Genomic DNA, 13958 nt, shown 5'->3' with positions numbered 1-13958 from the left:
AGGCTACTCAAGGAGCCACAAAGGGCCCGTGAAAAGCCATCTGGTGACATCCATGACCCGAACGATCGGTTTTAACTAAAACGTTGTTTGAGTACAAACGCCTGTAGCCAGGGGAGGTTGTGGGTGTGTGGGGACAGGTACATGGGATCTCTCTGCACTGGCTGCTCAAAATTTTGCAATGAGCCTGAAAGCACTCTAAAGTGTATTAAATACTTTTTCAAGTGCACGTAGCTCTAAGGCCTATATTCAGTTGTACCACCTCCTCTCTGCTCGGGAGTCCACGTGGCAAGTCATTCAACAATAGTGCCAACGCTTGTTTGGTGGGCACACTGTGTTCCCAGACAGCCACGTGAGGCTGAATTCTGCCCATCTGCACCGGGTCTGTTGGCCTCACCGCTGGGCAGAGCCGAGCCCGAGGGTCTTGCCAGGTGCCCAAGCTCTGGGGTGTGAGGGTGCGTGCTGGAAACCCAGTGGAAAGCACCCCCAGCGTTCACGGTAAATTCTTCAGACCCCAGCTGCCAGAGAAATGGAGACAAAGGCTTTGTCTCTTCTCTTCAAATTCTCCTCCCCCTGCCCACAACCGTCTTTGAAAATGGAAATGCCAGAACAAAGCTTCTGGAAATTCAATCACTTCCTCGAGGTTGACCCATTTTGGGTCTCCCTCACCTAAGAAAAGTAAAAGTAGCGACCTGCTCAGTGAGCCTAAAATTCACTCAACTTCCATACAATTACTGTTGTTCTCCACTTTGATAATTATTAAATTGTAATGTAAAACCCAACTTCTGCTTAAGGATGCGTGATTATTAGACTACAAGGCAATCGTGGATAACACGCAGACATAAATGCAGCTAATAAGTCTTACTGTAATGATTAATCAATTTATGAATACATTATTTAAACTAATAGCTCAGGTAGGGTATCTTAAACAAGTTACAGAGTACATCGACCAATTCAAATACCAGCTGCCGGATCAATAGCAAACTGTAAGTAAACTCCGGGGAATAGGTATACTTGAAAAAAAAAATCTTTGAACAAAAGGGTCTTAGATGAAGGAAATCTACAACACTTTCCATTTTTAAGACGAATGTAGAGTGGTTTAATATATGCCAAAGCTTAAAGGGAAAGGTTTTTAAAAAAAAAGTGTGTTACTGCAAATTTTGCTCCTTTTTAATTCTATACAATAACAAAAATAAGGGTAGCTTACTTATTTGTTTGTTTATACAAACTTTTGCATATAGACCATGTATTGAAGCTAATTTTGATTTCTTAAAAAATTACACATTGGGCTTGTTTCACTGCAAGGTAGCATATGTATCTATTTATACACTTCCCTTTAACAGGAAAAAAAGTCTATCTAAAAGGTAAGATTAATAACTTTCCTGAAAGGGGCCCATATTCCAGTGGAGACACCAGTGTACACCTGTCTGTCAGAGCCACAGAGGACCCCCCCACTGCGGACCACCATGGGGTGGGGGTGGGGGGTATGAGCAAAGCAAACTCTCAAATTTTAGCTCTTTCCCTTCTCAGTTTTATTTTTTAATTAAGGTTAATTAATGTGAGTTTGATAAATAATCCAAAGGGCTTTAATTTCCAAAGGTGTGATATCCTATCATAGCTTCAAGTGATGCTGCATTTTAAAAAATTAATTAGTATCTTGTGAGATGGGCCACACATTATTGAGTAAGTAACAGCAGCTAAGTGAAATGGATGAAATATTGGTAAGCGATGCAGCCCACAGTATAAGTATGTGAAGGAGGTCAGAGGTTAATCCCTATTGATTTTCTGAGTCTGCGTACAGCACCTCTGGGAAAGGCCGGTTCTGTTGGCAATCAGCTAGCACAAATACATTATAAATCTTACTGTCCACCTTCACTGATCAGTGTCACTTACTTCCTTCACTAAAGACCATTAAGAAACTACTGGAAAAAAAAAATCTACCACGATGCTGTAGAAAGAAAGCATTTTAAAAGTCTCCCTGTAGCGAATGCTCCGGGGACGGAGACCTTCCCTGAAAGCAGATGGGCCCTGCCTGGGAGCGGGTCTCTCGTACAGAAGGCGACATGTGTGAACATGGGGTACTGTTCAAATGGCTTCCACGCCGAATCACAAAGGTAGAAGGAGCTTCCCCATGTGAGTTCATGAAAACAACAGAAGAAAATGAAGGAGTCTAACAGCTCACGCACACTGAGAGCGGCATCTCCAGCTTGGTTTTGTGGAATTCGGCCTTGGCACAGCCTAGAAGTCAAGGATGGCTGGGCTGCAGTGCCCTTCACATCCAAGATTCCGCACCGGATGTTTTACCTAAAGTGGGTCTCCAACATGTATATAAACTTCAGTCCCCACCAACTTGGATGCCCACCTCCAACCCACTTCCAGGAATATATACGAACAAACATCGCTCTTCACGCCTTTCTCTTAACAGCTTGTGCCCTTATGTCCCCATGCACCTGGCACTCCTGCTAGATACAACAGAACAGGTAAGATAGGGCCCCTCTCCTTACTAAAATGAAACACATGCTCCTCATCATACTATCTATTGTCACACAACATGGTCCTGGGAACCAGTCTTGGTGCTAGTGAGCACCCTACCATTGATGAGCTGTGTGACATTCAGTCAATTACTCAGCCTCTCTGAGCCTCAGTTTCTTCACCATTACAAATGAGAACAATAGCTGTAGCCCCTTCACGGTGTGGTTAGATATTAGAAATCACATGTAAATCACTTAGTAGAAGGCCCAGTGTCAAAAATCTTGATTCATTTTAAAAAAATTGTGTTGTTTACTTGACAGTGGAAAAAATAAGAGACCAATTTTAACCTATTTCATTAATTGGGATTATTGAATTATGACAAAAAAGATATGGAGCCAGATATCTGATCTACCTTTCCATCTGAATAGATGTATCATAACCATGTATTTCTCAAAGCAGGTGGGACTATATAACAAGCAGTTTCAAAGTTGTTATTCTGTAGACACAATTTTTTTAAAGCCTTCAAAAAGCATATTTCTGCTCTAATACTAAAATAATTTGCCTCAGCTTTACCAAAATGAAGCTTTGTTTTCGTATGTGTCAGCATTAACCTGAAGTTAATCATTTCCTTTGGGGGTTGGCAAAAAATGATTTATTTTCAGGATAAGTTAATAATATCAAAAACAACACTGTTATGCTCTGTCACCCACCAAAATACTCTGGAATGAGAAAAGAAACTTCAGATGGTTAACTGACCTTGCACCCTTTAACTGTCAAATGAATTCCATAATGGCAACTCAGAAATCCATTTTCGTAATCCTGAGAAACTCCGTCTGCTCCAAATCCCTCCCTGATGCTCTCTAAAAGGTTCAAGAAACAGCTATTATAACATTGGCATTTAGCTCTAAAAAAAAAAGGATATCAAAGCAAAATATATCAGAAATGAAGATGTTGGTTGCTCAGCATTCACCAAGGATACACAAAGAGTTAATCTTTGGGCAAGTCAAGTTTCCCTTTCTGCACGGAAATTATGTATTTTAAAGTGCCAGCACCAGAAAGATGAATAGAAAAGGTTCATAGACACAAGTTAATCACCTCCACAATGCGTACACACACACACACACACACACTGCCCTGCACAAAAGATTTGGCATGCTTGAAAAAGTTCTGGAGAATATGGCTAGAATGTGGGAAAAAACCTGTATCTTCCCAATTTTTCAGAATTTTATTAACTAGGCTCAGTGCAATTATGTGCTGATAGAAGGATATATTTGAAAAAAATGTAAATATTTTCAAACAAAGAATTGAAGGTGGGGACAGCCTTCCCACAGGTAATGATAAACAAAGGCCTATGGGGCCAAGTTCCCCTCAAAGTTCAGTCTCCCCAGCATGACTCTTTGTTTCAATCAATGGCTTTTATGTTCCTTACAAAATCCTTTTCATGTCCTGATTTTCAACTCTTCTGAAAGGATGTTCTTCTAAGTAGGCAGGAGACACACAGAGCAGGGCCCAATTGAACAGTGATAATCCAGGCAGGCAGAGGCCACAGATTCTTTTTAAAACTCTAGAGGCTCCAGACTTTTCATTGTGCACCTTTTATCAGGGAAATTCAAGGCAGATGCCACAATATACGTCTCATTTATTTATAAGTTAGAAACTTGTATCATTCTGTTGGCTACTACTTCGAGGCATGGCATAGGGTGAAAAACAGTGCAGGCACTTGCACATCTCCTTTTGCTGATGTAGATTTGTGTTTCTGTGACTGACTTCCAAGATCTAATGCCACTGTCACTGTATTTACCTTGCGACAGCTGAGGGGCTCATGTCAGGAGCAGCTGATGTACCAATCCTGCCACTTGCTCACAGCTTGCTTGGGCGCGCACTCTAAGTATTATCTTTAAATGCTGGTCTCTTTGCGGACATCTCCTTAAGCCTCGTGCTCATGTTGTAAGGGATGCTTTCGTTCAAAACAGATAATCCAGTGTCTTGCTGCATTTAACACAGCACACCTGGGAAACTGCCGTGTGTTTCCTAATGCTGGAAGTCCACAAGGAGCAGAGGCCCCACCGGGAACCCTCTGCTTGGGGAAATGTCCGGCCTTACTTCAGAATGCCTTGCACGTCACACAGGGCTCCTGACTCCCAGGACCGGAGAGGGCACCTATTGCAATGCATCTGCATACTTGTAAAGATCGATGCTCCTTAATTGAGGGCCAATGTCATGCAGCATTAAGAGCAGAGACCCTGGACCCAGACCACCTGAGTTGGAATCCCAGCTGGCCCCCTCCGTACTCAGCGTGCCTGTGTCCTCAGCTGAAAATAGGGATAGTAACAGTGCTACCTCACAGGATATTTGAAATGATGATGTCTGTAAACATATGTAAAGTGCTTAAAACAGTAGTACATGCCCAGTAAATGCATCAAAATTTAATAATAAATGGAAAAGGTCCATGGATAAATAGAAGTTGCAGTGTTTTCTTTTGGAACCCCAATGGGTCAACTGCCACACCTTGGAGACTTCTGCTTTAGAGCAGCGCTATCCTAATAGGATGCTCCTCTGTGATAGAAATATTCTCTGCAGCACTACCCAGTATGGTAGCCACGGCCCAGAGTGGGCTACTCAATAGTTGAATATGGCTAGTGCGACTGAGCAACTGAATTTTTTATTTTAAGTAATTAACTTTAATTAGAGCAGCCATATGTGACTAGTGGCCACCATGTTGGACAATGGAGCTCCGGAAGGTTGATAATTTCTGATACTCTCTAAGAGGGAGCTCAGTTCTTTAATCCATCAGTTTGCCCAGTAAAGCATGGCTGCTTAGATGAGATCAAGCAAGCCTGTTCCTGAGCCCTGAAGCCAAGAGAAGCATCACTTCTAGCCTCTCAGTTCTCTTGCCTTAAGATGCTCTATTGCCATTGGCTGTACTGTCCTCAGGAAGAGGCGGTGACTGGGGCCACTATTGGGTCAGCATTACTGGAGGCCTCTAATTTGTGCTGGCTGGGCTTTTCCTAGCTCAGCTTGGTTTTTATTCTTTGTTTGGGTCTTGAATCTTGGCTCAAGGATCTCTGAATCCTGCCTGTGACCACTGTCCAGGTTCCCAGGCCAGACACTCACACCACTTTATTTGATGCCTTGACCTCTGTTCTCAACTTGCAGATGACTGCCCACATTCCACAGATGGACCTCTGTGCTGACCCTCCCTGTGACAACGGCCACACGATTCTCTGGGGGAAACCAGACCAATGCCCATCTCTTCTCGGGAAAAAGATGTGTCTTGTGTTCATTTTCACTATGGAGGGAGGGAGGGAGGGAGGGACAGATGGACAGACAGAGCTATGCAGTGCTGAACTATATGTTAATGCAAACAGAGAGAAGGGGAACACTTCAGATATTTTTCCCTTCTTACCAAGATGTTTTTTCATTTCTTTTCCGAACACTCTTACCTTACAGGAAACAAACAGGGCATTGCTTAATCCTATTAAGTTTCAGGAAGGCTGGATATCCCAGTTTGTGACTCCCACAGCCATGGCACTATGCTTCACCCATCATAACAGGCCAGTGACTTCTACGGAATGACAAAATGGAAGGGAAAAAGGCCATGACAGAGACATCAACATCAAACGGAACACTGGAAATAAGTTAATGAAATTACATTACAGATTCAGCTTACTCAGAAAGGACTTGTCCAAGGGAAGGAAAGGAGGTGGTGGGGGTCGGGGGGAACCTCGCCCCCAGAACCAGCTGTCTAGTTTGAACTGCTGGATTGCTGAGCACACACTGTCTGCATATTCATAGGTACCGCAGGAAATTAAGCACCTCTGCAACGGCAATAAAACTGTCTCCTGCCAGTGAGTGCGGTGAACCGGGGACTCAGCGGCCCCCTCGTGGTCCGGAAGAATTAATGCAGCTCCCAGAGGTGTGACAGTTCTTCTGGGGGTGGAGGGAGCCCTTTGAGAGGAGGGGGATAGATCAGAACCATTGGTAAAGTCGTCAGATTTGGCCCTGGTTCATACAGGGAGGGCATGCATCATTATCAACACTTTTTCCTTCCAAAGTCCGCCAAGGAACCCCGGTGCACGCGCCAGTTCAAAGTAGCACACGCATAAAGAAGCAGCAGATCAAATGAGCTCAGTATTTCCATTTAAAAATATCATTTAAGGGAATTTTAAGCTGCCTGAGAAGATGGATACACTGTGTTTGTTTTCTACATTAATGAGCTATAAAAAGAATGGAATAGGCCATAAATACAGTATTTTGTAACAGCCTTTACTAAAAATGCTACTACTTGTGTTTATCATTTATATCCTTGTATACAACCTCAAAATTGATTACACTTTAAACCATACAGAGCTTGCTGTGTTTTTCATTTTGTGCAATACTACAAACATTTTTATAACACAGTTAATATATTCCATATTTTGTGTTCTTATTGATTATGAATATTTCTTTAGGGGATTTTATTGCTTTTAAAATAACAAATGTTAGGTATTAAAAAATAGAAAAACCTATTGCCGCTCTTATATTTTTCTTTCCCTTGGTAATTCTAATACATACATTTTAGCACGAACATACCCAGAACATCTTTCTCTATATCTTTTATACTTCCTCACACTAAAATCAAAGAACTACTAACATAGTGCATAGTAAAAGAACCAGATTTTTCAAAGGAAACCCATCATTTTATGTGTTGGACTTCAATTCATAATCCTTTCCTTCCACAATTAAAAAATTAAAGTGCCAAAAGATTATCTGTATGTAACATGATGGTTTTACATCAAGTATATATTATCTTTCCTAATTGCCATTTCAGTTTATAGGCTAAAATATGATTTATATATATGATACGATTTCACTATCAATTATCAAACTGAAAAAAGTAAAATCTGACATTATAAATTCTCTCCTGGAAATTAGTTTTATTATTTTTTCCATAATCCTATCACATAAGCTATAAGTGCATTGCGGCATAACACTTTAATTTTTCCAGTTAGTTTTAAGCAAGCCCAGAGGTGAGGTTTAATAAGGATCAACGGCACTTTATCTGGGACAGGGCCTCCTCACAGCATGCAAATTACACAGTAACACTTAAAAAAAGAAATAGATTTAATTAAAAAAAAAGTAGAACCACAGGCTCTGGAAATTCAATTAAAGGATTTATGCAAAGGTTTGCTAGGTTTTTATATGCAGTTACTGCTTACATAATGAGCTTTTCATATTAAAAATCAATAGGTAATCTAGACTAGAAGATCATCCCCTTAAATACATTTTTGAAATCAATTTGAAAAATAGTCCATCAACTGCTGTGACTACTCTTGCTTCTTCGATTACACTAAAAGCAATATTTAGACTGTAAGACGTGCCATAGAATATCTATGCTTGGATATTGCTTTCAAGAGCTCTTACACTTTTGAGTGCCTAAGATGACCACCTAGTAATTCAAGATTGTGTTAAATGTATAAATAATTTATTTAGTTACCAGCAAAAGTCTACAGATACAACCCCATCATATTTATTATGGTTAAATGACAGGAGAAAAAGGAAGGAAGAAAGAACTGAAGGAGGAAAGGAGGGAGAGAGAGAGGGAAAGACAGAGGGAAGGGAGGGAGAGACAAGGAGGAAGAGAACAGAACAACCTCTTTAAATGAGTCTCAGCTCTTTCAATCGACTATTGTGTTGGCTACTTAGCACTTGGAGATGGGCAGTTCACTTTAAAACTCATTTAGGGCTTCCACTGAGGAAGCAATTAACTAGTTCTAACTTAAGCAGACTTTCTATCGTCCCTGGTAATGGGGGACAGGTCTTGAAAGGAAAACCAACGCCTGCGCTCTGATTCTGTCCCGTAAGCTCACCATCTGCCTCCCGGCCGAGACTGGCCTGCATTTGGGAAAATGACAACACTGGATGGGTTTCCGTGGGCCATTCTTGGCCGACTGGCAGATGGTCATCACCCAGAGAGAAACGCGGGGAGGGCTGGAGGAAAGGAGGAACCCAGAGAGGTCCACATCTGAACTCCGCCCGTGTGTATTATAAATCAGTAAGATACATGTCCTTTAATACCTCTTTTTCTTACTTTTATTTAAAAGGTTCTTATCTCTAAAAGGTGCAGTGAGCACTCTGTGCCCATCAAAATGAAAACCACGGCTCAAGTTATCTTCAAATGCATCCTTGTAAAACCAGACCTCAGCTTTATAAAGGACTAATGAATAACAAAGCAAGTCCTGACCTCTTCTGGAAAACTCCAAGAAGAAAGAAGAAAAATATTTACAAAAACAAACTTACCCATCTACCAAAAGCTCCTAGCTCAAGAATGACCATGCTTCAAGAAGGTGCTTGATGCAGCACAATTGGGCAAAGGAGAGCCCAAAACAGTACGAGGAAGACGTGCCCCCCAGTGCCCAGCGTGGAGAAGATGAAGATGAGGAGGATGAGGTGAACAGCAGCTTCTGATGTCTGAGATACGGGTGGTGTTCGCATCATGTTTCTGAAAGGACAGTTCTGCACTTTACCCTACCATAAGCTGGCCTTTCTTCGGAATGTGCCTACAGCTGTGCTGAGGGAGATTTGGGGGCCTGAGCAGCCAGCATTAGTCTTCACCTTAACAATCGTACATTTATGGGAGCAGCTGGCACTTACAGAACTGCTCGACGGGGTAGGCGCTGTCAGCTGCCATGGTGGTTACAAATACGAATCCAATAGACTTTGCACGCTTAAATAGGCTACGAATTTCTGTACATATTCTTTTTTTTAAAGTTTATAGGAAAAAAATAACAAGAGACTGAAAAATAAGATATAGTACCTTGAAAACATTATGTTAAGTGAAAGAAGTCAATCACAAAAGACCATGTATTGGATGATCCCACTTGTATTAAATGTCCAGGAAAGACAAAACTGTGGAGACAGAAAGTAGATTTGTGGTTGCCTAAGGCTGGCAGGGGGAGTGGGAGTTTGGTAGATGACAGCCACGGGGTGCAGGCTTTCTTTTCAGGGTAATAAAAATGCCCTAAAAACAGTTCCATGCATATATTAGGAGCCATTAGGGTGTACACTTTAAATGAGTGAGCCGGACAATACGTGAATTATATCTCAATAAAGCTGTAACAAAAAAATAAAATAAGGTGCAGTTATAACTGTAATCTGAATAGTAGAAGCTTTAAGGAAAAGCAAAAAAGAAAATCTGAAAAGGATGGGACCAAATTTAACAAAAAAATATTTATTTTCTACCCACACCAATCTGGCAAATAAAATATTGAAGCTTTCTCTACATGATTCTTTCTCTGATGATCAGTTTACAGAATGCATCAGGATAGAATTTACAAACATTCTATTTTGGTTTCCTATAGAAAAGTACTCAAACCAAAATAAGCAGAACCTTCCTATCACACAAAATGAGAGCTTCAGTGCAAAATGTCCCAGGTTAGTATGATCAAAACGTCAAATATGAAACCATTTGTAACAATGTGTGAGGTGTTAGTAATGGAAGTTTGGACAATGTTAACATGTAAAATTTCAGCAGAACCATTTCAATCCATAAATGTATAAAAGTCATTTTACAGTATGCTTACCAGTCAAGCCCAAGAGCTGTTGTAAAGAAGACACCCTCAACGACACTTCATTTTCTTTTATTCTTATTATCACATTTAAATCTCTCTGTAAATGTGGTCTTGATAGGTAATTTTATTACACATTTCGAGACTGTTCATTCTGAACAGAACTTCCTCCAAGGAATTAGCAGATAAAGAGAGACCACTTTCCCCTCATCATCCCTAAATTACGTGTAACTACAGAACAGGAATGGCAGCGTGCACGTGACAAGGACTTGGTCTGCTATGCCACACGAAGGCTCAATAATCGTAGAGGTGACTCTTTTTGGCCTGCAGAGAACTGCTAATTGGCTGTAATACCTTACGGTCCAGTTTGCAAAGACCTGGGAATAAAGAGTAAGGTAGACAGGGAAAGTCAGGACTGGGGCTTGTTGGAGAAAGAATTCCCACAAGCAGCCATGAGAGCCACACCAGCATTTATGACAAGAATACATCCTAACTTCTCATTTCACTGGGAGTAGGTGGGCAAAATAGCTCCTTAATTGCCTCTGCTTACAGGTAAGTACATCACTTGCACTAGGTGTTGGCAGACTTGCCTGTAAACCTGTGGCCACTACTCAATTCTGCCATTGTAATGATATACAGCAGCCACACACATACGTAAATGGATGAGCAAGGCTATGTTCCCAATAAAACTTTATTTATGGACAGTCAAATTAAAATTTCATACTGTTTTCATGTATCGCAAAAAACTATTTTTAATATTTTTTCAGCCAATTAAAAATGTAAAAAGAATTTTTATCTTGCAGGCTGCACCAAAACAGACAGTGGGTGAGATCTGGCCTGGGGCCCATCGTTTGCTGTTTCCTGTGCTAGACCACAGACTAGCCAGGAGGGAGGTAGACCAGTAACCTTTCTTGACTTGTGAATCATTCAGCCCATACTCTATTCCAGAACAAAATGGCATGATTTTCTTCAATGTAGCAAAACTTGACAGCATGCATTCCAAAATTGTGTGTGCTTTACAGAACAGCAAGATAGCTTAGTTCCTATGAAAATTAAGTTATATACTAAACGTTCTAAAGAAACAATTTCAAGGCCCCGAAGTTTTCCATTACTTAAAAATAGACAAAGATTTTGAGAACTTATGGCTTTGAAATACTCAGGACTAGAGGCACAGTGGCCTTGGCTTATAAGATATGAGGTTGACCGTGTTACCTCTGACCCTGCTGAGTAATCCCATTGTTAATGCAGCTGGTTATATGAACACAGCAGGCCACCAACCCTTAGCACTGGCGCTTCTACACGGTGGGCGTTTACATGTGAAATATATACCAGGACTGATATTTACAGTATTACTTTGTCCTCTTTCAACTTTGATTTTTCATCAACCCTTCAACCACGGCAAGCAGAGGTACCTGAGAAAAATATGTGCACACTCAAAACTGGCAGAGACAATCACAATCACAGTCATAATAACTAGTTGAAATAATAAACTTTTACTTTACTGAATAAAGTAAAATGTCTAAATTATGTTATATTTCTGACAAGGCATATTTATAGTATTTCAAGTACATGTAGAATCAAAAATTGATCAGTTATTTGGAATCATTTTTGAAGAATAGGGGGAAAAAACACTACAAGTTGATGTACTAAAGAGCTTTAAAGTTTATTAAATAAGTCATACATCTAGCACATGATGATATTTACCCTATTCCTTGACATGGAAAACCCTTATTATTATTATTGCTAATATTATTATTATGATAAAGAGTTATAGAAACTCTAGCCTGTTGAGCTCAAATTATGTTCAGGTATGCATGCTTACATGTTTTTTATCTTCTATCCAGTGCGGCCCAAAGAAGGATTTTTAAGTAGCATGAGGCAATTACCCTAATATAAATGGATCTCAGTACAAAGTCACAGAGCAAAAGAGGCAATAATAATAGGAAAGGCAAGAAGTTCAAGTCTCACTTCAGGGATTTCATGCACAGTGCGAAGTTCTGAGATCTCCACATCCCACATCGTCACATCAAAATGTGCTTGGTAAGAAGAATCTGACAGGTGAAGTCTTCCTAAGTCAAAGCTGGTAACTTTCTAGAAACACTGCACTGGAGTGCTTCCCAACTGAAGCAGAACACAATTACTTGCAAATGTTCAGACAGACAAATGGGGTGAGGGATGACTGTTGTATTCCCAAAGAAGCCTCGCCCCCAAGGATTATCCAGAATCTCCCTCAAACCTGCATTCCGCATTTGCATCAGTGTTTATTGGTGGCTCATTAATCAGGGGTGGAGGGTGAGGGAGGCGCATATATTGGATGAAGAAACATGCCTGACTGTCCTGCAGCAGTGCTACAAGGTGAGGGCTAGTCCCTCTGCCGTTCCTGTGACTTCCCCTCCTGTATGTTGCTTCTTGATAACAAAAGGGCTGCTGCAGCTCTTGGCGTCAAACCTGCATCTGGGGCAGGAAGAAAGGGAGGGAGACACCAGCGATGCCCTGCCTCTTCATCCAAAAGTAGAAGGTCTCCCTGAAGGTCCAGGCAGATTTCTGCTTTTACTTGTTGGCCAGAACTGTCATGCAGCTGCCCTGAGCTGCTAGAGCGGCCATGAAGGTGGGCACAGCATCCTCCTTTCCATTCTTTCATGTGGACAGTAGACAAGGGCCCCTTGCACACTGGACAGTAAGAATGGGGTCTACTTCTCCCAGAGGCCGGGAGGGTGGAAGGCAGGCAGCATGACTTACCTATCTCTGGCTATCTCCAGAGTCAATCAGATGAAGAACTTTGGCAAAAAAACTGAACTGAACTTAGACTACAAAGTGACCTTTGCATAAGCAAATAACCAACCGTACATCTGCCGAGGAAAAGACTTGCGGTGCTATCTGTTCACCCAACCTGTTTGCTCTTCTCCCTGAGCACACGGCTCCACTACATTTCCTAGCCTCTTACATTTCAGAGATGTGTGCCACTCCCGGACATTGTCCTTAAAATGCCCCCGCACATGATAAGCGATATTCTGGCCTCTTCCACCAGCTGGAAGCACACAACCAAGGCAGCCTTAGGAGCCAGGTGGTAGGTGACCGAACCACAAGATGGAAAGACCCTGAGTCCCAGAGTAACCCGTGAAAGAGAGCTGCCTGCTAATATGGAACAGGCAACTTTGGACCTTACATTAAAAAAAAAAAAAAACACTTTAACCATGTTTGAGCCACTGTATGCATGTGGGCTTATTTCTTATTTCACAATACCTCAATCTAAAATTTATATGTTTGCCAAAAATGCCTAAGAATTTCCTTCACATCTTTGGGCACTTATCTCAGGTGACACATGTTGGCTTGCTTCAGAATCATCCCTAAGTGTCATCCACGGTCACCTCACCTCGGCTGCTGCAACTCAAGGGGGATGGTCTTCTCAGGAAAGCAGGCTGACGACACTTCAGCAAACCGACAGAGACAATCACAAGCCTGCAGGTCCAGCCTCACTGTCTACATGCAAGCTAAACGCAGAGACTCTGCCCCGCTGCGTGTGAGGTGCTCAGAGATGTCCTGGCAGCCTGCCATGCTTTTAAAGTTCTGTTTTCACATCTTTTAACTTGGTCCCTTTTATCAAAAAGCCCTCGTGCACACTCCATGATATGCTTCCAGGGAAAGTCTAGCTGAACACTGAATGGGTGATTTATAGCACCATCATCACGCGCACTGTGGAGCCCTGTCGTCTCAATTTCAGAATCCTGGTCGCTTCTCTGTTGACTTTCTGTTTGCCTTCAGCCCTTCTCCAAGAGCTATTGTGAGCAGATGCCTTTTGTAGCTTAAGAGTTTGGCTTTTGTAAGTTACTCTGAGTCATATTCTCCTTGTTCTGCTCCTGGGTGGAAAACAAATTGCTTAAGGGAAATGGCTTTATAGCACCAGTCCTTAAATATTTTACAGGCAGAAATCTTGGGTGGTTT

The 13958-nt window shown here is 41.6% G+C and overlaps 1 protein-coding gene across 1 annotated transcript in view; it reads right to left on the bottom strand.

The window, feature by feature from the left end:
* Positions 1–3675: 3675 nt before the first annotated feature.
* WWOX (WW domain containing oxidoreductase) overlaps positions 3676–13958 on the bottom strand; it is a 312554-nt gene continuing 302271 nt past the window's right edge. Inside the window, exon 9 of the mRNA XM_036909332.2 lies at positions 3676–6034. Within this exon, the coding sequence (XP_036765227.2) occupies positions 6008–6034 (27 nt within the window). The 3' untranslated portion in view covers positions 3676–6007. The remainder of the gene's footprint in view (positions 6035–13958) is intronic.

This window comes from Manis pentadactyla, chromosome 15 (assembly GCF_030020395.1).
Source record: "Manis pentadactyla isolate mManPen7 chromosome 15, mManPen7.hap1, whole genome shotgun sequence".
NCBI classification, from domain to species: Eukaryota; Metazoa; Chordata; class Mammalia; order Pholidota; family Manidae; genus Manis; species Manis pentadactyla.
The sequence above is the reverse complement of the archived record's forward strand: the minus strand, read 5'-3'. Positions and strand labels throughout refer to the sequence as shown.